This window comes from Ctenopharyngodon idella, chromosome 7 (assembly GCF_019924925.1).
Source record: "Ctenopharyngodon idella isolate HZGC_01 chromosome 7, HZGC01, whole genome shotgun sequence".
Lineage (NCBI taxonomy): Eukaryota > Metazoa > Chordata > Actinopteri > Cypriniformes > Xenocyprididae > Ctenopharyngodon > Ctenopharyngodon idella.
In genome coordinates, this window is record NC_067226.1 from 43,750,375 (window position 1) to 43,775,352 (window position 24,978).

General features: G+C 37.1%; 2 protein-coding genes across 13 annotated transcripts in view; both read right to left on the reverse strand.

Moving 5' to 3' along the window:
- Positions 1–829: 829 nt before the first annotated feature.
- Positions 830–15,453, reverse strand: kars1 (lysyl-tRNA synthetase 1). Of its 2 annotated transcripts, XM_051899710.1 has the most exons (15): positions 15,294–15,432; positions 13,887–14,017; positions 13,583–13,724; positions 13,332–13,497; positions 10,444–10,537; positions 10,167–10,353; positions 8,949–9,074; positions 8,730–8,849; positions 8,486–8,648; positions 5,833–6,006; positions 5,653–5,738; positions 4,214–4,299; positions 3,799–3,925; positions 1,435–1,578; positions 830–1,292 (listed from the first exon to the last, which is right to left on the reverse strand). In XM_051899710.1, exons 2-15 carry the CDS (start codon positions 14,003–14,005, stop codon positions 1,218–1,220), a joined length of 1,809 nt encoding a protein of 602 aa, XP_051755670.1. In that variant the 5' UTR covers positions 14,006–14,017; positions 15,294–15,432; the 3' UTR covers positions 830–1,217. The 2 variants fall into 2 exon arrangements, with proteins under 2 accessions (XP_051755670.1, XP_051755671.1); XM_051899711.1 differs by lacking the exon at positions 13,887–14,017 and having other exon boundaries at positions 15,294–15,453.
- A 1,028-nt stretch (positions 15,454–16,481) lies between these two features.
- nfat5b (nuclear factor of activated T cells 5b) overlaps positions 16,482–24,978 on the reverse strand; it is a 53,576-nt gene continuing 45,079 nt past the window's right edge. For 7 of the 11 annotated variants that reach the window (XM_051900189.1, XM_051900196.1, XM_051900194.1 and 4 more), the window contains 6 exons: positions 24,876–24,931; positions 24,288–24,420; positions 23,965–24,033; positions 23,661–23,761; positions 21,794–23,558; positions 16,482–21,708 (listed from right to left, as the gene is read on the reverse strand). In XM_051900189.1, the coding sequence (XP_051756149.1) occupies positions 21,470–21,708; positions 21,794–23,558; positions 23,661–23,761; positions 23,965–24,033; positions 24,288–24,420; positions 24,876–24,931 (2,363 nt within the window). In that variant the 3' untranslated portion in view covers positions 16,482–21,469. The remainder of the gene's footprint in view (positions 21,709–21,793; positions 23,559–23,660; positions 23,762–23,964; positions 24,034–24,287; positions 24,421–24,875; positions 24,932–24,978) is intronic. The other 4 variants (XR_007930908.1, XM_051900199.1, XM_051900190.1 and 1 more) reach the window with 4 other exon arrangements.

Below are 24,978 nucleotides of genomic sequence, written 5' to 3' on the forward strand. Positions count from 1 at the left end.
TTAGAATAAAGATATCGATAACGACAAGAACATTGGCACAGACTAAATGACCCATTATACAAAGTCCAAACATGACGAAAGCAAAAGGATGCCTGTAGCACAGCAAGTAGAAATCGAAAACCAACGTTTATTTACATGTGATATATAAGGAGTCCAAACCCAAGTTTCTTTAGAAAGGGCCCAAAAATATGTGGATATTTAAGCCATGGATATAATCCTAAACCAAGTGAGGTCTGCAAACTAAGAAAGCGAAACTTCTCAGAACTAAAATAACTTTTCTTAGCCATTTTGCCAATTACTTTTAATGAACCGGTGATTTTCACTGGATGTAGCAGAGTAACCACAGGTGTAATTCATCAAATTAAACGCGTTGAACTAATGATTGACTATCCAAAATATCACATTACTTAAGCATAATGTATAAATAATTTTTATTATTATTCAATTTTTATTTGACATGGACATCAGTTACATTGGACAAACCATATGCACTTGCTTAAGTGTTTTAGCTCACATGCTAATTTTCAACACCAGTCCACATAAATAATTTTATAAAACAGTATAATGTTGATTATATTAAAATATCAAATACTATACATCCTATAAAATAAATGGGTAAAACACTTATTTCATGCATTGACATTCATACTTGTTGGGGCTATTTGTGTTGAGAAGTTTAGAGTTCATCAAACTCAAAAATTGACAACTACCATTACAAAACTGCTTTAAAATAGCATATTTTGAGGAGGAATTTTCTGTTATTTAAAAGAAAAGGAGAGAAAATTGAGATTATCTTCATCTGTGATATAGAAACAAAACACACAAACCGTTTGGGTTGTCTAAGTCATTATTTAATATGATTCAATTGAACAGCCATTTTGAGCTTGATAAAAAATACAGTTGGGCAGAAGATCATAAAACATCCAAACATGTCTGAGAAACATCTTGTTTAATTACCCTAGGCCACAAAACTGCAGGAAATCGACAATGGGCAACAGAGACAGGTAAACATGGTTCCTATTCCCCATAAAACTGAGCCGTATATGTTAAAAGAACTGCTGAAATCTTTCCCTTAAGTATGGACAGTGCATAGGTCTTAAATATTCAGGCTATATAACCCTCAACGGTGACAATAAATTGGACAGTTCAGGCTGAATCAAGAAATCCAAAGATGGACGAAATCCTCGGGTGTGTTTTCTTCACTCAGATGAAGTCAGTTACACAGATGTGCCCTCTGCAGGTGGAGCCGGTTTATTGTCTTCAGGTTTCATGGCAGGGAAGAGAAGCACCTCCTGAAGTAGAGCACATCAATTCATATCAGATGTGGTTTTAATTTCAAACTATCCACAGAATCATCTTTGATTGATTGATTTACAGGGCCAAAATGTGTTAGTTCCTGTAGTTCTAATGAAAAGGTGTCATGATGGGTCATACCTTGATGTTGTTGGAGTCTGTGAGGAACATGGTGAGCCGGTCGATGCCCATGCCCCATCCTGCCGTGGGTGGAAGGCCATACTCTAAGGCAGTGCAGAAGGTCTCGTCAATAAACATCGCCTCATCGTCACCTTCTGCCTTGGCCTGTGGACACAGTACAAACATTCATTCACCTGGAGGTCACTTTCTAGACAAAGCAGCTTGTTAGGGCCTGAATCCGAATTCAGAAAAGATGAAAAATGCATTCTACGGAGACCCTAGAAGGACATGGTTAGGCTTGCTGTGGTAGTCATTTAGATTACAGTATATCAGATTTCACTTATCACGTGAAGATAATAAGATGACTGACGATGTCGGCGGATTTGGTACACAACAGTGGTTAAAAGCATTAAAAAGAGCGGACTGGACAGAAACGATCAAAAATGCTTGCGTTTGCAGTGCACACTTCATATCAGGTAAGGTTAAATAAACTATTGTCTTTTGTTGGTATGGATTATCGTTTGGTTACATATCTAAAGATTTCCCATGTATGCCCATCTAATCAGAAATTGGGGAACAAGTTAAGTGACTTCTCACAAAACGCTATTTTTTAGCGCATAAGTTAGCTAACTTTGTTAGTCGCACACAGGGCTTGACATTAACTTTTCTGCTCACCAGCCACTGTGGCTAGTGGTTTTCCAAAGTTACTAGCCACTCAGCATGTTCACTGGCCACAATTTTGCTGTTGGGAAATTACATTTTATATGATTAAAGTTGACTTTGGCATGCTTAAATTACTTGATTTTGAGTCATTTTACTTGATTTACAAGATTTAAAACCCTTTCAAATGCAGATTGACCACCCAAATCAAGACTACATTGTATATCAGCTGGTATGTATAGGTGGGCAAGGGGTGGGCAATATAAGCATAATGAGAGAAATTTTATAAGCTATTGTTGTTAGGCTATATAAAAAGAACAATGAAGCAAATTACAAACAGTAAATTAAAAAAAAAAAAAAAATTCAGATACATAGGTTTATTTAACATATAAACATTTATTTAACATATTTTGTCGATTGATTAACATTAATGACAGGTATTTAATTGGGCTGCTGAATGCATGGACGTAATATGCTGACACATTCAGTTTTTACCCACCTGTTTACGTCCACTTTAGCCATAACCACGATGGGCATTCTGACATCTGTGTGTGCTTGTATTTGACTATTCAAGCGCAAGGAGATCTGATCATGTGTGCGAGAGAGCTCTTCTGTTGGCGGGTGTTAATGTCAAGCCCTGGTCACACAACTAGCAGTTAGGTAACTGCTAGCTGATGACCAGAGACCTAAAAGTAAACTGTTTGTGTCCTCTCCCTTTCTACAGTTGCCATAAGTTCAGTGGAGGTAATCTAGTCAGATCGTCCATCCATTGAGTGAGCATATACGGGTCGACCAATCTGGTTCAGTCTGTTAACTTTAAAAGTTAACTTTTTCAAATAACAATCGCAGTCCCACACAGTGAGTGACCTTACATATTCAGATAAAATAATTTTTTTCCCCAGTCATTTAAAAAATAAACTTACAAATCTTGATAGCTAGTGTTAGTGAAGTGGTCAGGGGAATCGTTCTGCCTCCATCTAAGCTCCGCCCACAAAAAAACCACGTCACAATGTTTACTAACTGAATAGGGGTCTATAGAGCATGTGTGATCGCAAAATCGGAAAGTGAAAGTAAAAAGCGAGTGTGCATTCAAAAGCGATCTCCACCCAACATATTGATAGTGACTTCCAGATGCTCGCAAATTATATACAATATAATTAACCAACTATACAATTGCGAGAGAACTCAAAAGCATTGAAATGTATTTTCCTCCAATCTCACATTTTTTCCCCATATCCCATTAGGGGCTCCGTAGAATCCGTACAGCTTGTTAATATTAGGGGCAAAGACAAGGTGTGTTATGGCCACTCTTTGCAACTTATTTTAATAAAGCAGCTATAAAACCAAGCAGGCTAACATATACTACTAGAACTGGGGTAAAAATATTGATTTCTTGATTTTAATCTATTCTCATTTTGAAGAACTGATATTGATACTAAAAATCCCCAAAAATCAATCTTCAGTCTACGCTGTTATCAGTTGATTAATGAACAAAGCTTTGTAGCATACCTCCTATCCAATAAATCGCAATAAGCTTTGCGCTTTGTTACTTCTGATATGAAACCTCAGCTTTCATATTCTTTCAGAATGAAGTAACCAAGACCAAATGACTGGAATTTTTGCAATAGGTTGATATTTCTTAGGACAAAACTGAGAAAGTACCTCGAAATTAATCTTTAGTGCAAGATCAACACAGAAAATGAGGTATTTGATAGTGAGCTTCACCTTAGCCTGCTGCTCAAACAGTTCTCGCTGTCTGATAGGATCGTTCAACTCTGTGTAGGCATTGCAGATCTCCTTCTTCATCACAAAGAGTTCGAAGCGCTCAGTTAGACCTTTCTGTGATCTGTGCCTGAGGAGGAGAGACAGAAAAAACATCAGTTGAATGTGTTAGATCAGGGATGTCCAAACCTGCTCCTGGAGGCCCACTATCCTGCAGAGTTCAGCTCCAATCCTTATTAAATACACCTGAATCCAGCTAATCAAGGTATTCGGACTCACTAGAAACTTGTTGGAGCTAGTTGGAGCTAAAAATCTGCAGGACGTTGGCCCTCCAGGAGCAGGATTGGACCCCCCTGGATTAGATCATTTGTATTTTAACCATACAGAGAAAAACCAGAAATCAAAGTCAGGCACATACCATTTTGCTAGAGGACTCATGATCTGTGGATGATCACAGATGAATGTTGGGTTGATGCATTTCACCTCCAGGAAGTCGCCCACCAACTATCAACAACAATATGGCAAAATCAGTTTAAAATGTGTACATATAGATGAACACAAAGTATACGTACATCATTTGTAAATAAGCTCAAGTTGTGCATGATATGGAGTGCTTTTTGTGTTAATACATATTTTTGTGAGCATTATACAGTTTCACTGGTCTGCTTGTTTGCTTTGTGTGGCCAAGCAAGTATTTGCCATTTAAGGCCAAAAGGTAACACTTTACAATAAGGTCTAATTTGGTAACACGAGGTAATGCATTAACTAGTGATGGGGAATCAACTCCAAGAGTCGATTCCTTGACTCTGAATAGCCCCAGAGTCGGGGTGGACTCCAGTACAGGAATCGACTCTCGGTGTCGACTCGGTGTTGCTGTGTCCGAAACCACTCACTTGTTTACTGATTCTCGAATCCATAGCCTATAAAAAGTAAGGAGTGAACAAAATGAAGCGAGGAATTCGGACACTGACGAATCGCGTTAGAGAGCTGTCGCAGAAACTTTGTTACATACATTTATCCTACATGTAATGTTAGCTTACTTTAGAAATAGATAACAGTCATAGTGACTTTAGTTTGTAATTATACATATCTCCGTGCCAGCTTTAGTATTGATGCTAGCTTATAATGCAATAAATATAGATTTGATTTTCTATGGTGAACCATGTTCATAATCATTAAACTAACCATACATAATAAAACTCACAACAATAAACACATCAATAAGTGTACATTATTGTATGCATTTTTGTATGTATTGTATTAATTTTGTTATCTTTAATTCTCCTGTCCAAGCACTTAAGACAATGATCATGTGTGTTTTCCCATCTTACCTTGGGAATTTAAAGGGTCATGAAACCCCAAAACACTTTTTTTTTTTTTTTTTTTTTTTTTTTTAAAGATGTGTACAGGCTGCACAACACTGAAAACACTAAAGGTACTCATTAAGTTTATCCATAAGTGGAGATTAGTTATTTTTGCATTTTTTTTTTAGAGCAATTTGTATCTTCCGGTTTGAAAAGGAAAGTTCGAGCAACGTCACTGCTTCTGACATCAATGCGTAATACAGGCAAGATCCGGAGTGGTGATTGGCTGCCGGTTCATGACATAATTTGGAGTTTATCCTAACTTTATGAGGACATTTACGATGATTTTTAAAACCATTCTAATGTTTTGTCTTTAGAACAATCTTAAGAAATGCTTTTGGGAATACAACATATTTTTAACTTTATTCTTAAATTAGAAAATAAAAAGAAAATAGCAGTTAAGAAGAATCTTACTAAGAATGTTTTGTGAGCTCTTTTCCATCACAGTCGCTCATTTCAATTATAGTGGCAGTTTTTGGCCAGAGCGTCATACCTTATCAAGAAGACGAGCAGTCGTCCTAGGAGGAGGGCATTCAACTTCTTTCTGAACACAAAGGTCATCTAAGAACTTGCGCGTTTCTGTCAATAAACATGAGTTTTTAAGAGAAAAGCTCTTTTTTAAAAATTTTCATGTAGTGGTTCAACAGATCTTCTTTTGTTTATTGACTCTTACCATCACTGTCGTAGGTGTCAGGAGCTGGAAACTTCACTCCCAATTCCTTCTCCAGGTCTTCAATCATGCTGATCCGTCTGAAGGGAGGAGTGAAGTCAATTTCATGGGCTTGTCCCTCTGGACCATCAGGATGATACACCACCTTATAACCTCCGGTAATGTGCTTCACCATTCCTGTGAAAGCAACAAAGAAACCTCACTTGGTGCTTTCAAACACAATGTTATACAAATTAACGGATTTGAATTAAAGGGATAGTTGACCTAAAAATTAAAATTCTCTCATCATTTATTAATCCTCATGCCATCCCTAATGTATATGACTTTCGTCAGATAAACAACTATTTTTAGGAAAATAATCCATCTGTGTGTCCATATAATGCAAGTCAATGGGTGTAACTCATGTGATCACACACAGCGATTGAGACGGTAACCCATGCGACTCCAGTGAATCAATGTCTTCATCACATGATGTCACAACTTCCCTCTCATGAACGCTTGTATTACAGTAGACCGCAAGCAATCATTAAATGGATAGTTCACCCAAAAATGAAAATGTTGTCATTAATTACTCACCCTTATGTCATTCCAAACCCATAAGACTTGTTCATCTTCAGAACACAGATGAAGATCTAATAATGAAATCTGAGAGCTTTCCGTCCCTCCATTGACAGCTACGCAACTACCTCTTTGACGCTTCAAAAAGTTCATGAAAAGACTGTAAAACTAATCCATATGAATTGAGCGGACTGGTCTAAATTTTCTGAAGAGACTTGATCATTTTATATGATGAACAGATTTAATTTAGTCTGAACCGAAACTGCTTAACTCGGGAGAACAAACCTCTTGCGGAAGCTCAAATGTGCTTCGTAACACGAGAATGAACCTCACTGGTTCTCGCATGCTTGAATCTTCTGTTGATCAGAACTGATGTGTGCATTTATTATGTGTGAATAAAAGTCTAAATTAATTATGTTCATCATATAAAGTGATCAAGTCTCTTCAGAAAATTTGGACAACCTTTTTGAAGCATCAGAGTGGTAGTTGAATAGCTGTCAATAAAGGGACAGAAAGCTCTCTGATTTCATTAAATTTATCTTCATTTGTGTTCTGAAGATGAACAAAAGTCTTATGGATTTGGAACGACATGAGGGTGAGTAAATGACAAATTTTCATTTTTGTGTGAACTATCCCTTTATTAGTTTAACAAAAAAGGTAAAAATATGATAATTTTTCTTACACAACAATCGTTTCACTTCAGAAGACATTGATTCATCTACTGGAGTCGTATGGGTTAATGTTTTTCAAGCGTCAACCTAGTGGCACCCATTTGTTTGCATTATATGGACTATTATATTATGGACACAAAAATTGATTATTTTCCTAAACATTTTCATGTGTTCATCTCAAGAAAGAAAGTCTTAACTCTGGGATGGCCTGAGAATGAGTAAATGATGAGAGATTTTTCATTTTTGGGTGAACTATCGATATATTTCTTCAAAAATCATGGTGGTTCAAATTGCTACTGACGTCAATATCAAATGTTAAAGGTTTAATTTACCCACAAATGAACATTGTCATCAACTACTTATGCATGTTGTTTCAAACCCACAAGACTTCCCTTTATCTTTAGAACACTAATGAAGAAATAATTTTTGTTCTTGGAGAAATATGTAGAGTACAGATAAGCTTAACAGGAACTGAATCAGAAGATCCTCAGAATTTTCCTTATGCAAACAAAAATCTAACCAAAGTTATAGTTCCTTCTGCATTTATTAACTTTATATACATATTTATATGTACACTCATGCACTCACAAATAACTAATGAAGATATTTTTAATGAAACCTGAGAGATTTTATCCCTCAACCAAAACTTCAAAAAGTTCATAAAGAAAAAAAAAAAAAAAAAAAAAAAAATCATAAAAGGAATCCATATGAATAGAGATAGAAATCCATATGAATGAATTACTTTTCATTAAAAAAACTAACATTTTGAAGCTTGAAATTTTTGGTTGCATGGTCTTTTAATGGATGAACAAAAATTGTGTTCTAAAGATGAACGGAAGTCTTATAGGTCTTATGAGGGTGAGGACTGTATTTTCCACAGTAAGTTACCTGTAATGTGCTGCGACTTATATTCCAAAGCGACTTATGTAATGCAGTAAACGTCAAGCACGCAAAACATGCAAAGCACACACATTTGGATTTGTGCTGAATGAGCGATGTACATGAGCCCAAGTTTATTTGTATAGCACACATGCTGGTAGTTTCAGTTTCACATTAAACTAGTTTAGGCTTGGCGTTAAATGTTGTTTATAATCAATGTCGTTATCATTTGTTTTTTTTTTATATATTTTTTTTTTTCATTCCAGTTCTTTTCTGAATGCAATTACATTTAAAGAATATATTGTGGAGTGAGAGGAATTTATAGTTCATTATGTTTGTAAACATTTCGTTTTATGTATTTTACATTTCAGAATGTAATAATAAAATGTGACTTATACATCGATGCGACTTATCTGTATTTTTTCTTGTATTTATTTTATATTTCTCTGTATTTGTCTTGTATTTTTGGGTGAACTATCCCTTTAAGAAGTACTAGGAGCGAGAACTAAAAGAACTGAATGATGCAGTGTGAACGTAGCCTAACAGACCTGAGAGAAGCTTCTCTGTGATATCCATCAGGTCGTGATAGTCTGCATAAGCCATGTAGAACTCGCATGTGGTGAACTCAGGGTTGTGGGTGAGATCGATGCCTTCATTACGGAACTGACGCCCAACCTCATACACGCGGTCGATTCCTCCGACTACTAACATCTGAAACATTGATGAAAGTTAGGTATCTAATATAACTCAAGAATTTCAACATTTGACCAGCTGCTGCAGTGACACATTTACCTTATGGTAAAGCTCAGGAGCAATTCTCATGTAGAGTTTCATATTGAGCTCATTGTGGTGGGTGACAAAAGGTTTTGCTACAGCACCACCAGGTATCACATTCATCATTGGTGTTTCAATCTGTAAAACACATTCATAAATCGCAACCAGTAAAACATGGGGGAACGAAGGAAACCTCTCTCAATCTGCACTGCTTGTTCTTGTGGAAAACATCTTTACCTCAAGAAACCCAAGCTGGTCCAGAAAGCTGCGGAGATAAGTGATAATCTTGGAACGGGTAACAAACTTCTGTCGCACAAAGTCATTAAGAATCAGATCCAGATATCGCTGACGGAACCTGGTTTCCTAAAGGAACAACGAAAAAAAGATCATGCAGATCAGCATGTGTGACATCATGAATGACGAATGAAGCATTCGATTTCTTGAAATCCTTCCTCTGAATGCATTGCATAACACATAATACATCAGATCAAATCATTAATGGGCATCTACTGCCAACTGTGACAGCGTGTAAATGCTAAAAAGTCAATGTCACTGCAGAGAGCAATAAGTAATATTAAAAAATACTTTTATATATAGTGATTAGATATAGTGAATAGTATTTTTTTTTTAAACTGCACTTGAATATTAATGAAATAAAAGGCCACTTAAGAGTACACATTCATGACTGTTTTTAACACACTTAAGTACTTTTTAAAAATGCACTTTATAATGACAAATTAAAAATTTTACTTTAAAAGTACATTATAGTAAATCATTGTTTTATTAATCTTTTGATGTGTTGACTAACATACTAAAGCACATGTAAAGTAAGTAATTATAATTTTAATTGTAGCGTTATTTGATTATATTTAAAGTTGATCTATTTTAAATGTACTAAATTGCAATATCGTTACAAATGTGTAATTACAAATATTTAATACATGACATACAAGTTTCAATGGAAATTACATTACGATAACTGCTTGTCAGTAAATTCAGAAGTACACATTTAGCATATTTCAAAGACAATAGACGTAAATATGAAATTGCTCTAAAGTTAAACAATAATACATTTTCATATAAATGTAATTAACATGCAATTAAGTGTCCGAAAACATTACATTCAGTTGCATGCACTTACGTATATTCTTTCTGTAGTAAACACTTTTTAATAAGCATAATACAGTATGTCCCTGTCAGTTACATATAAGGGTTACACTTTATTTTAAGGTGTCAAGTATTACAGTGTAATTTAAGTACTGAGTAATAATAATTAACTGCATGTACTTACTATAGGTTTAAGGGTTAGGATAAGGGTTTGGTTTAGGGTTAATTGCATGTAATTATGCATAATTTCTAGCTATTACTACAGTAACTACATGTAACGTGTAACAATGACACTGTAAAATAAAGTGTTACCCATATTAGTTTCTGCTGTGTCTTGCTAGTCTTTACCTTGTCTTTCAGGCCAAAGTGAAGGTGGGGAAGCATATGAAGGCATGGAGACAACAGCGTCATCTCCACTGGGATGATGCTCAACTCGCCCTTCTTTGTCTTGCCAGGGTTCCCCCGGACACCAATAATGTCCCCGCGCCTTAATTTGTTGTTGATGTGCACAAAATCTTCTTCTGATTTGTAGTTCCTAAGAATAAAAGAACAAAACACTGGTTACGTTACTGCATCCAATTGTGAAATGACTGTGAAACGTGATGGTGTAGAGTGCAATTCCGACCTGGAGTTGGCCATGACCTGCAGCTTGACTCCTTCTCCTCGCAGGTCATAGAACAGCAGCTTGGCACCGGAAGCCCTCTTAGCGTGGACACGACCTTTCAATAAAGCAAAAACACAAAGGCACAAAATTAGGAAACTATCAAACTGTATTTTAAAATGATGTTTCAGATCAGGCAGCAGAAATGTCTTTTTGTAAAAGAAATATTAATTCTTTACATGTTTAAGAGGATGAACTTTATGTTAAGCATTAGCAACGCCTGTGGGTGGACTTGTGGCGTTTGTGGTATTCAACCCAGAAGATTTCTTTAACTGCTTAAAATTAGTGAACTTTCAGCAACCAAAAATATTCAGCTGAAATAAAAAAAAAACTGTTTTGGAGAACCAAAATCACTGACCGAAACAGTGATGTTCAATTAGCGAATCGCCGATGCCATATTTTGACTATCAGCGTGTATTTCATGCCCACAACATAGATAAACTGCAACAGGCAAACATGTCAGCCATGTGGACGCAACAGACAGATGGGTGGATGGTTTTCAGCTGATGCGTGAAAAAAATCTTCACTAAACATTACTTGTAGTGCATCTGCCATCCAAAAAAAAAAAAAAAAAAAAAAAAAAAAAAAAAAAAAAAAAACAAATCACAATAAGCTTGTGCATTATTACTTTTGATATTCAAAAGCTTTCAAATTGTCAATTTTATCACAAAACTCAAACAATAACTGTAGTTTTGGCACTCTTTAACGTGGCGTGAAAGATCACTGTAGCTGCTTCATGAAACGATCATCTCTTCCTCTTTATTACTAGTTATAGCACAAAATAAACTTGAATGAGTATCAGAAGGTGTTTAAAGATACTGTACAACTTACTGAAATGTATCATGTCTCATGTAATCGCTCAATCAGTGTTTCAACCATGGAAAGATGTCAATAAAACAGCTTGTAAACTGTCACTTAAAGGGATAGTTCACCCAAAAATGAAAATTTGATGTTTACCTGCTTACCCCCAGCGCATCCAAGATGTAGGTGACTTTGTTTCTTCAGTAGAACACAAATGATGATTTTTAACTCCAATCGTTGCGGTCTGTCAGCCGTATAATGGGTGTCAATGGGAACTTCTTTTATAAGAGTAAATAAAACTTGCTTAGACAAATTCAAATTAAACCCTGCGGCTCGTGACGACACATTGATGTCCTAAGACACGAAACGATCGGTTTGTGCAAGAAACCGAACAGTATGTATATCATTTTTTACCTCTAAAACACCACTATGTCCAACTGCCTTGCGCATCCGGTTGGTGAGGTCTAAAAACACGTTCTGATGATGGAAGTGATGTCTCGCACTTATACTTCAATGAGTGTTATACTTCATATAACACTACTACTGAAGTATACTACTTATACTTCAACGAACGCTGAACGCAGTTGGACATAGTGGTGTTTTAGAGGTTAAAAATGATATAAATACTGTTCGGTTTCTTGCACAAACCGATCGTTTCGTGTCTTAGGACATCAATGTGTCGTCACGAGCCGCAGGGTTTAATTTGGATTTGTCTAAGCAAGTTTTATTTACTCTTATAAAAGAAGTTCCCACTGACACCCATTATACGGCTGACAGACCGCAACGGTTGTTGTTAAAAATCATCATTTGTGTTCTACTGAAGAAACAAAGTCACCTACATCTTGAATGCGCTGGGGGTAAGCAGATAAACATCAAATTTTCATTTTTTGGGTGAACTATCCCTTTAACGTTACACTAACACCTCAGGAAAGCCACTGAATGACCATAAAATAATGACTCTAAAGGGGAGTATTTTACTAAATGTATGCACTATTACATATTCATTACATGTTTACTTGTTGTCTTCTTTATTTAATGCACGTTTAAATAAATCTGAAAACTTGTTATTACAGCCACCATTTAAAGGTGACCTATTATGCCACTTTTCACAAGATGTAAAATAAGTCTCTGATGTCCCCAGAGTGTGTATGTGAAGTTTTAGCTCAGAATACCCCACAGATAATTTTTTATAGCATGTTAAAATTGCCACTTTGTGGGGGTGAGCAAAATGCGCTGTTTTTGTGTGTGTCCCTTTAAATGCAAATGAGCTGCTGCTCCTGGCCCCCTTTCAAGAAGGCGGAGCTTCAAGAGCTCATGCAACAACAAAACAGGACAATCTCACGCACTGAAAATGTCAGAAACTGTCAGTAGCAGTGTTTAGCCTTATATGTTCAAACCGGAGTCAGACAATGATGCCTACAGAGCCAGAGAATATATGCTGCATGGAGATAGAACAGGTATAGTTTAATTTAATTATGGTTATAACTTATGTTGTCATCTTGCTTTTATTTACTATTAATACAAGCCTCTTGTAGTGGACCCCGTCCGAATGATGGCCAAAACTTTACTGATGAGTAAATCACAGTAAGAGCTGAATATAACACAGTACAAGAAGTGTGCATTAAAGTATTATCCATAAACTCTCTCCCCCTTGCATTATCATGAATATGCACAGCAAATTACACTAAAATACTGGTTACAACTAACAGTAAAAAAATGAATACAGACCTTATGCATTTTCGAGGGGGGTGCTTAATAAACTGGTAAACTTTATATCCATAAAACAACTGAAATGTAATAAAGTGTGTGCTCTCCCTTTCATTACTGCCATGACCAGTATTGCTCCGGAGAGTATAAGCTGGATCACGAACAGTTTGTACTGATCCATCCTTGAGTAACAACTTTTTAGCAAAACCTGTGTTTTGTATTGTCCCTTTGTATTGAAATTATTTGCACAGACATAAACAAATGTAGGTATATGGGGGTGCATTCCCTTCAAAAATAAAACTTTTGGTGCCTCACTACTTAAAATACAAGTAGAAAATATTTACCTGATAAACTGAGGACAACATCTGTCAAGTGTTCCCCTGGCTGAAGGTGGTTATATCGCTCAATGAACTCAGTAAGCGACAAGTCCACATTGAACTTGTGAGGATACGGGTCTTCAGCTGTTCCCTTCAAGGCTTGAATGGCTTGTGAACGTATCTTGAAGTATTGCTGTATTGAAAATATGAGAGGTAAGATGAATCAGTTACAATTGATTCTGAATCTATGTGACTTCCATAATCAATACTCAACGTACATTTGGGTCCAGGGTTTCCTCATCAGCCCCATATGCATTTTGCTGTGGCTTGTCATTGGTCTCCTTCTGTTCCTGCTGTTCTTTGACCTTGGCTTCCTTCTCAGCTGCCTTCTTCTCAGCTTTCATGCGCCTTTTCAGCTCACTAAAGACATACAGGGTAGAAGCTCAGTCACCACACGGAGAAACACTACTAGCATTGCTGTCGAATAGCTTGCACATCCATGCTGTGGAAGTCTCTAGTAAGCACATTTTTTTAGTGACAAAAGGTTGGTCGCTTTTCACATTAAATGGAAAGACCACCAACCTTTTGCCACTTCTCCAGCGACTTCCTTGAATAAGCAAAGGCAGGCTTTGTGAACTGGGAAGAGCAAACGTCTGAGCCCTGAACGCTTGCAGCCTGCATATTCTGACCAGAGTCAACATGATGCGAACGCCCTATTTGATGAATCAAAACAAAAAATTAGGGTCAGATTTATTGCACCCTTACAAAAACGTACCACGGTACCAGAATGATATTATATGGTGATACCATTGTACTTTGGAAATAGTTTTCACTATCATAAATGCATATTGGTATCATTGTTGTTGTTTTTTCAAATAATGTAGACAGTAACACTTTACAATAAGGTCCCATTAGTTAATGTTAGTTACTGCATTAACTAACAATGAGCATTACATTTGTTTCAGTATGTAATAATCTTAATGTTAACGTTAGTTAATATAAATATGACTGTTGTTGTAAGTTCATGTTAGCTTATTCATTAAATAATTTTAACACACAACTTCTGATTTTAATAATGTATTAGTAAATGTTACAGTAATGTTAACAAAACCTTACTGTAAAGTGTTACCATATGGACAAGTTCTAAAATAAAAATACTGCAATTATAATGTTACTTTACAACGACAAACACAGCTGACCACGAAGGAGTCGTTCTTTTGAGTCGAATATTTCCAATTAATCGTTTGAGTCGGTTCACAAATAAGAACCATCTCTTTAGCTGAATTCGAAACAGCATACTACTCTAACTATTTCTGTTGTAGTAGTAGTAATTTATATATTTTAATTGCCACGTCAGCATCTAAGGCTACCTTCATGGCAATAATACAAGCATTAAACATTTCTGTATGCGATTCCGAATTCAGCTTTTGTCCAATTCGTAATGACCCTAAAACCGATAGTGAAAGCATTCAGAGAGCTTAACTGATAAAGGCGAAAAACAAGATGCTTTAATAGCCTAATCGCGGGGACGTTACAGTAAGATATGTTTACGAAGTCACGACGTAAAATAATCGCCGAATCGGTTCTTTGAAACACTAAAGAGTCACGGAAAATTATGACCTCTCTTAAACAAATACGCCATTAGCTTTCTGCAGACCCTCCACGGAATTATGGGGGATGAAGTTGTCTTTTGGACAACTAAGTGCTACCGGCTGTGCCATTTGAGGATTTACAAGAATAAACTTATTCGCATAGATGCTGGCGAGAGAGAATAATTGGCACAAACATTATACACGATGAATCGGCATCAAAACACGCTGTCAACCGTGTTCACGCGGATCTAACTGACCACGTTGCCCGGCATGCGTTTTATTCCGAATCTCGCAGCAGTGAAAGTCGCGCTAAGCCATACAATACACACATGCAAACTTATGTTTAGTGTTTCGTACAGAATTAGCATAATCGTTGTAATGTTATAAATGTATGTACTTTTTGCTGAGTTTGTCTCCATCCACGACAGCTCCGTCTGCCATCTTCTCCGCGCTCTTCCGCCAAACACACACACACAGCTGTGGACTGAACTGGAGCAGCCGTGCTGTGAAGCCAGATATAAAACACAGCAGCAATAAACTAGCTAATATTCAACCACATTTCAATGTAAAAGTGCCGTTGCTTGGGGTTGCGTCAGTTCTTTTTTTCTTGTAATTATTTCTTTTTTATAAATATTTGCATATTAACCTTAACAACAGAAAGGGAAATGTTCATTCTTAATATAAAACGAATAACACGTTATGTTACACATTATGGTTAAATTACGAAACTGTAAAATAGAAATATAAACTAAAAAGAACAAATAATAAAACAAAAACAAATAAAATCGTAGAAAAAAAGATGTCAAATCCACTGAACTACAAATATATATCTTTTATATCTATCTATCTATCTATCTATCTATATATATATAATTTTCTGTCATATTGCATCAGTTCTTGTAATTCTACAATTTCACATATAAAATCTGAGGCACAAAAAATAACCCTCCCATTATTGATATGTGGAATGTATTTAACCTGATAATATATTTATTTAATTCTGTGAATTAAAAAAAGAGCTACACATAGATCTCTTTTGAAGTAGTGTTAATATATTTATTCTCTTTAATAACTTATAATACATATAAGGAAGCTTCTATGTTGTCTGAATATGTAATATATATTTGACTGATATAAAATCATAGTTATAACGTTTTAAACATAGTCCTATCTGATCTGTATTGTCTAGTCATTTTTAGGTGACTAAATGAAATGAAATGTAGGACTTGTGGGAAATGTAGGAACCAGAAAACGCTGTTGGCTGAGAGCAGTGACCTCTATTGCTCAGAAAACGTTACTGCAGTTCTCTTCATTCATGGCAAACACAGGAAATAAAATCAAACGAATAAAAATAAAGTATTACAACTGTACTTATTATTATTAGTTATAAGTATTAATAATTATTTAATCCTAACTTCAATTTAAAATAATTTTATTTAATTTTAGGCCGATTACAGCCACAGATGGAAAAAAAGGCGGAAAGACGATAAAAATTGAATCATTTATGTGGGTCTAGTCTTTGCATCTGTTTGTTTGAGTTTTAATTCAGGTCTCCTCTGATGGAGTATAATTAGTGTAGCTGTCACAAAAAAAAAAAAAAAAAAAAAAAAAAAAACCTAGAAATGCTGGTATTGCAGGAATAAATATAGTACTGATTTTCAGAACCAAAAGCATGATTAACAACAAAATCACAACTCTCTAATTATTTTTATTTAACCTATTTTTATTGATGCATAGCAGCAAATTTACAGAAAAATAGCTGCAAGAGTAAAAATGCCCCAACAAAAGCAAAATACTTCTACATGATATTTTGTAGCCTAAATTGTCACAATTATGTCAGAAGTAATTTTATTGCATACAACGGAGACTTCCAAATCAGACAACACAATATAGCGAACTGACATATTAAAGTATATTGCCATAAGACTGACATAATATTGACATTCATTATGGCACATTAGGAATTACCATACATTAATAAGCAGCAGAACCGTAACAAAGTTCCTCTTTGCTAAAGGATTAAAGAGGTCCAAATGAATATGCACTCAGTCTAACTGCATATCAGTTTAAAAAAAAAAAAAATTAAAAAAGAAGCATATATTAAAAAAAAAAAGAATTGTGGGTTTTTGTAAGAAAAATATTACTTATTCTTTATCTAATCAATTTAAAGGAGCAGCAAGCGATTTCCGAAAAAAACGCTGTTGAAAATGGATCGGACTGAGCACCACAACAAACTTGTAGCCAATCAGCAGTAGGGGGCGTGTCCACTCACGACGGGGGAGGAGCATACACTGTAAAAAAAGATGGACGACACCTTCACTCTCTTCCATTGTAGTAACTGAAGCTGCCAGTGTGCCAATATGGCGCTGACATCTTGAGTCCGAGTCTGCGCAGTAGCAGAGATCGTAAATTATTACTGGGAGATGAGAGGGTCTGAAACTCTTACGATTGGAGAAAGCTACGGCTAACTTAATCACGTGCAGCACCTCTCAGCCTATCATGTATTCCCTGCGTACTGCCTCTGGTCTCCTTCCCTGCATACCGCCACAGCCGGAGCGTTAGCATTAGCCGTTTTTTGGCTAAAGGTTGCAGGCTTGCCTTCCAGTGGCTTTGGCAGTAGTGAGCGCGAAGTGGAGACGCGATATCAAGGTCCCCGGCCACACTCAGAACAACTCATGTCGGTGTGAAATAAACAGTTATGGAAATGTAGAAATTAAAGTTAAAGCTCCAATCTCCCTGCGAAGATCCAGAAAAAAGTCTCAGTGACTACTTCACTCAGAGAAGCTGTCAATCATGACGTCTCACCCCCGTTTTTATAGCATCAAATAACTAAATAAAACCAAACTTATTTAAAGAACGAACACTTGAACTAACACCAATGTGTTTGTCACGCGTCCCATTACATTTCATGGAGAGGGCGGGGTTTATGACCTATACTGCTTCCAGCCACCTGGGGGCGATCGAGACGCTTTGGCTTCACCCTTCAGGACTCGTGTGGCACGCTTGGGGAGGAGAGAGAGCTAGCAAGAGGGAGATTTGAAGCAAGACTGTAGAAAGAGAGATGGCTGAGAGACATTACAAAAGAGAAAAGCTCAGAAGAATATCACTGGAAAAAGAAGGAATATAATCAGGCAAGAAAAGCTTTCCAGCACTGGAAACACCGAAGCGGGAAGGCCTGAAATCGGACGCCGAGGTTGCGTTGTTTCTGCTCCATACGTGAGTTACATTGGTTTTGAGTGTGTGCTGCTGGTGACTAACAATGAACTCTTGCTTGTATTTACTGTGTATCCATTTTTTGTTCTTCCTTGTCAAATTCGTTTGTCATCTTTGCTTTATTTTGCTTCGCTTCTGCTGCTATGATAAAGAGACATCCACTCTTGCATTGCCTGTTCGTGCATTTTGGGGGTGGAGCAATGAAGGGAACGGCGTGTTTGTTTTGGTTGATTTCAAATATCAACAGTGTTTCTCAGAAATCGCTCAGAAATGCACCTTTAAGGTGAAACATACAACACATAGCCTATGTATCCATTGTGGAACAAATTTTAAAGGGGTGTCGTTTCATGAGCAGTCAAAATACGCAATGGCCAGGAAATTATCTGCTTTTAAATACAAATCCGAAGGCACAACTAATTACTGTATATTTATCACGCCATGCAACCAATATAAAAATTATTTGGTTTTAGTAAATTTAGAGGCACATTGTTTGGTATGAATTTTAGTGACTGGGATGAGTAGGAAGAATGTATGTCTCAATATATAAATAAATGAAAGTTTTTGATATGCAAAACCTCACTTGCAATATTAAACTGACTTTTATTATATTTAAAAAAAAAAAAAAAAAAAAAACTACAAAAGAACAGACACTGTACCTACACACTTGTTTTCCTATTACATTTTGTTTTAATTTATAAATGTTATGTCACCCAAAACAGATGATTAGATTTTAAATTGAACTATAAATAATTCATAATTGGTCCCAAGAATCATACAAAATAGAATTTTTAGGGGCAACGTTTGTTTATATGGCTTATATTTCCCAAAAGATTGATGAAATCATTATAGTAAGTCCAGTTCTGACCAGAGTTATAATTTCTACTATAAATCCTATAAAAATCCAGCTCAGTTGAGAACCATGATCCTTTTGCTATAGTGAAAGTACAGGAATGTACAACCAAATCACTGTGCATTATAATAATGATTCTCAACAATGTCTCTATAGCCTAACCATGATGTTACAATAATATATGGGATACACACACACATTTTTCTTTAAAAGATATGACATAAAAGAAATATGTTATTATTATGCATTTTAATCAAATTCTAATATGCATTGATTCTAATTTTGAGAATTCTTGAGACACAAAAATAAATATTTTCTAAAAAGAGGTCTGCTGAAAAAGTAAATTCACATAAATATCGAGTATTATGGAAAAAAATAACAATTAGTATTGTACAGAGATGAAGACTTTTTTTCCAGTTCCCGTTCACAGTTCTTCCCCATGCAGAGATATAAAAAAAAAAGCACCCTTCAAGCAAAACTTCTCCAAAAAAAAGAGGATCAAATAGTCTCTACTAAAAAGTAGGCATAAAAATCACCCAAGATTCTGAGCAAAGAAAATGGTCAAAAAAAATTGACATTGAATACCAAACATAGCAGGCTCAAATGAGCCATTTCTGTGACATTACAGAGAACAGCTCCCTCATAATGTATACATTTTCACCCTTATGCTAACAACAAAACAATCTGCCAACTAACATCACATCACCCTAATATTAAGCACACAAACTAGTTTGGCAGCTTTACATCATGTCTGACACTACAACACATACATGAGCTTGATATTACCAGAAATATATAGCTCACATAATGTTTCTCTACATTCATAAACTCACTTCATTACCGAATACACAAACACTGAACCAACTGAGCCACAAAACTGACCAATTTTTGATAAAGTACATACAATATTTGACATGATCTTCAGTTTTTGACATGCCAATGGATTTTAGTAGGATTTAAGTATAAGTGACGGATAAAAACAATTTCTGCTACAAAAGATAAAGGGTTGCTTCCCCAGCATATGTAGCATTTGTATTCACTGTATATTTAGAGAACTTGTCGATAATACTGGTTGGACACTCCCTTCTAATTTGCCAAAAAAATGCAATCAGCCCTGTTCCAGCGTACCAGACACTGGTAAATAAAATAAAATAACCTACCACGATGACACAAAATGATTTGAGCATCAACTGTCAATATTTTAGAATCATTATAAGAATAAATTTAATAATGACACACTTTTAGAGGTATTATCAGAAAATTTGTCAAGCATACACATGTATATAGGACACTCAGACATGCAAAACATAGAAACCGATCTAAATAAGATGGCAAGAAATGACTTAGGTAAAACAAAATCAAAAATAAATATCAGAAGCTTTGTTTTTTTAGATTACTGATAACTGCTAGTCTGATTTTTAAACAGGAATGTGCATTTCTAATTGGTAGTATTATAAGAATTAGTCTAAAATAGACAGGGATGAAAGACAGTAGAATTATGTATACAGTAAACATAGTTTGAGATAGAAATCTTGATGAAATGTCAATGAGTCAGGAATAACTAACCACACTGAAAACATATATAAAGTGCTAGAAGGAAAATGCCAAAACACATTTGTTTTCTCAATTATATTCTAAGTAAATGTACATAATATGTATATTCTACACAATTTATTTCCCCATTTGTCTAAATAAAAGATTTTTCAAAAAGAAAAATAGCTTATAGATACTCAGGTGTGTCAGACAAAAAGGTATTAATGACTGTTTACAAAAAATAAAAATGTCACTGCAGACTGCTTCTATCAGGCATTCTTGATTATTTGCTAAAAATAGACATCACAAAGTTAACCAAGGCTCACTGAGAAAGTGGGGTGTCTGCAAATCACGTTCAGGCATAACTCCAGTAGTCCCATGTGTCCTGATCTTCTCAAAATGCTCTCTCTGTCACTGTAAAAATAAAGAGATACTCAAGGCACCATTTTAGTTCCTCAGACTGCCACACCAATGAAAGCCTTTTGAGAATCTCTAGGTTTCCAGGTGCCTCAAATATCCTATTTTGTACTCAAGGAACTTCAATAACTGCCTTAAAGCCTTTATTTATGATGGGGTTGCTGCAGAACCAGTGACAGTCTTTACAGAGGGAACATATGGGTTGCATTTTCTAAGTTCCATGGAAAATTGCCCTTCTTTAAGGTTCTCCAGAGGGTTCTGCCATTGTGCCTACAAATTGCAGGTCAGAATTTGTATACCATGGATTTAGTTGTCATTCTTCAAGAGATTTTGCCAAATATTTCAACAGGCGACTCTACTTTCTCAGTGTCAATGTGTAGCGTGAAATAAAAGTGAATGGCCTACTCTTGGTATTTCTTGTAAGGGGTATGATCAAAGTATCTCCAATCCTATATTTTTGCAATATCCAAAATAAAGGATACCAAAATATCCAATATGTGTGCAAGAAATATCTACAATCATATGGAATGGAGCTATTGAGCAGCTAAACCTTGAAGACCCTAGTAGGAGTGGGAGATGTTATTGCCTTGCTCCTGAAGGCTCACCAGAAGATCATCAATCTTCTCCATGTTCTGAGAGGTTGTCAAGGTGCTCGGCACATTTCCAGGGTCTGGCATGGACTGCCCAAGTAAAGACTGGATTTGACCCTCACTTTCTTGCTGGCTCTGTCCAGACTGACTGATGGCAATGATCTGATCAGACAGTGTAGATCCTTGGCTGTTCATCAGCTGACGGCACTCTGCAGGAAAGAAATCATTAGAATGAGTTACGATTACAATTATGAGACAAACAAGTCTAAAGCATGTTTAAGAATATTGCCTAACCATTCTGGATCTCAAAAAGGAAGAGGTCGGGCTGCTGATTCTGGTTGGGCTGGTTGAGGCTTCCATCCATTGTAGTCTGAAAGAGTTGACCAGGCTGTTGTACTGGAGAGGAAGAGCTGGTTTGAATTCCGGTTACATCACTCTGTGGTGCAAAAAGGGTTTCTTGAGAAGCCATACCCCCTTGCATGTTGGACTGGGCCATGAAGAGGTTTACAGACTGTGAAGGGCCTGTACCAGAACTTGGTGCCAACTGCATTGGTTGCTGGTCTTGGAAAATGGGCTTATTCGAGGATGGGTTGACCACCATACTAGTCTGATCCTGAAATGTCATGGGTTTAGATGACTCCTGCTGCCTGACTGTAACCATGCTGGCCTGAGAGAAGGGATGGGAAGTGCTCTGTTGTTCTGGAGAAGCTAGGCTGCTGTTGTTCATCGATCCTATCTGAACTTGTCCACCGAATAACAGATTTGAGGTTTGCTCTTGTGTTACTGGAGAATTTAAGGACCCAAGGAGTAGACCAGCCTGCTGTTGCTGACCAGGGGAGAGTTTGCTTGGTGATTGGGAGATACTCTGGAAAATGGAGCCTGGTTGGGCATGCTGTGGTGACTGCTGCTGCTCCATCGGAGTGCCTTGCTGAATGGGGGACAGTTGGGTTGGAGTCTGAAATACAGATTGGGCCTCAAGAGTCCCCTGCATAGAAGTAAGGAAAGCCAGTTGCTGTGGCTGACTGGCATTAACAGCAAGTTGAGCTGGTACAGCATTCTGGGAAAGAAACATACTGGTTGCAGAGGGCTGAGCTTCTACAGACATGTTGGACCCACTGAGAACCGTGAGATTGCTTTGGAAAAGGGAAGCTTGGACCTGATCCTGGTTGGGTGAGGTCTTCTGTGTGTGGAAAAGAGCCTCCTGCGGGCTTTGGGCTTCGGTCATGGCCGAAGGGTTGTGAAACAGGGAAGGTGTGGAATGACTGGGTTGCTGCTGAAGAAAGCCAGTTGCTTGTTGAAACAAGGTTGCTTGCTGCTGCTGCTGTTGTTGTGATGGGGTTTGCTGGAAGAGGGAACTTCCATTCTGCACCATTCCCTGGGAAGAGCTCTGTTGCTCTGAACTACAATGAATCTGAACCTGGGGTTGAAAAAGCTGATGTTGAAGGTTCTCCAGAGCTTGCTGCTGCTGGTGTTGCTGCTGTTGCAGCTGGATTTGCTGCTCTTGATGCTGGATGTGCTGTTGCTGTTGCTGAATTTGCTGCTGTTGTTGCTGAATTTGCTGCTGCTGTTGTTGGATTTGCTGCTGCTGCTGTTGAAGTTGATGTTGTCTTTGCTTTGAGAGTGAATTCTCACTCTGGAGTTGGATGTTGCAGAATCCCTTTGCTTGCAGCTGCCGCACAGCCTGCTCCAGTTGTGCCACCTCATCTGGAGGTAGAAGTGAGAGCTGTTGCTGCGGGTTGTCATCTATTTGGGACATCCCCACCACTGATCCGCCACTGTTGCCTGATCTCTCCTGTCCAAGACTGTCTCTGTGTTCCAAGAGGAATGGCTGAACTCCTTGCTGGAGAAGAGATTTATTAGGCACATGGAAAGAGCCGCTAGGTGGAAGATTATGTTCCTGGATGGTGCTGAATGGTTCCTTGTTGGAAAAGACAGAATTCGGAGATTGATCCTGTTCTCTTGTTTGGTGTGCCAGCGGACTGGAAAATTTGCAGTTATTGGTGGAGATCTCAGTACTCATGTCTAAGGCTTGCTGGGCTGAATTGATGACTTCAGAGGTCTGTTGGGTTCCAAAGAGGATAAACATAGGCATTTATCAAATTATATGGAAATGCTTGATGCGGTACTGATTTATTGTGGTGATTTCGGTGTCATGACTTACACAAACCTTGAAGGCAGAGGGGTTACTGGAGACCTCCATTGGTGTGGCCTCTTCTCGTTTAACAAGAGGCAAAACTGGAGTCATCAAGGCAGTATCGATTACTGTATGAAACAACAGACAGAAGGCCAGTGACACTTATATTTCAGGAAATACCCTGACACTCATAGCTCAACATTACATTATGCTAATAGTAACATAAGCCGCATTTCCACCACAGGAACTTTCCCCAGGAACTAGGGACCTTTGGGGGGACAAACTGTTCCAGGTAATTTTGGTGGAACCGAGGCTATAGATGTTTGCTCACCTTTTATTTGTTCAAAACAACAAGGTGTCACTGGAGGCAAGACTTCCTTTTTCACAGAAGGATCAACAGCTGAAAAATTTGTTTCAAAATTAGTGATTTTTCGGGAACGGTAAACTGTTATAGCACAGTGTTTCCCAACCCTGTTCCTGGAAGCACACTAACAGTACACATTTTCAAACTCTTCCTATTCAAATACAACTGATTCAACTCATCAGCTCCAAGAACTGACATGGATGGGTCAGATAAGGGAGACATACAAACTGTGTACTGTTGGTGTGCATCCAGGAACGGGGTTGGGAAACGGGGGTGGAGATTAAACTGACCTGTCTCTGGAGTGTATGTAAATGGTTGAACATCATGGGACCGTCCGGCATTTGTAACAACATAGATACCAACAGATACAGGAGATGTGATAGCTGGATTTTGATATGGAGGAATTTTGACAATAAGGTGATTCTAAAAGGGGAGAAAGTCAAAGATTAAAAGATTGCACTTTTTTTAATCACAACATAATAGTGGTGTCATATAAGACGTGTTGGAAGACAATCAGATTACTTTATATGATTCACTCAAATCACCTGCAAATCAAATGGGATGTCAGACCATGCATTTTGTTGCAAGTTCAATACTCACCAGGTTTATTTACACAAAGCCAATTTTGGCTACATTTGTGTAAATTTTGTACCCTTTGTTTCAGTATTATAGAGTTAGTTGTGGCAGCAAAATAAGTATAAACTTCATTGCGTACTGTTTGTGTATCTAGGTCATCAATCTGCCATTCTTTCCAAATTCATGTCAGGCAACAATTGGGGACACTGATGTCTGTGACCTGTGCAAAGCTGCCTCTATTTTTGCAGCGCTTGATCAGCCCACACAGTCAAATAATAGACACAGCAGATGCTATGGCTTACCTGATGGAAAAACTCCATGTCAATGTCAGCCTCTGCCTTCCAGGACTTATCATCTGCTACAATCAAACAGGCCGAGGTTAAACAGTGCAAGTGTTGTGCAGGA

Excerpts from the sequence above, each read along its gene's own strand:
- kars1 (XM_051899710.1), bottom strand. The coding sequence starts at position 14,005 with ATGTTGACTCTGGTCAGAATATGCAGGCTGCAAGCGTTCAGGGCTCAG. Across the intron at positions 13,725-13,886 it reads CGCTGGAGAAGTGGCAAAAG|TGAGCTGAAAAGGCGCATGA; the intron begins GTTGGTGGTCTT and ends GTATGTCTTTAG. Across the intron at positions 8,649-8,729 it reads CTCCTGAGCTTTACCATAAG|ATGTTAGTAGTCGGAGGAAT; the intron begins GTAAATGTGTCA and ends TCAATGTTTCAG.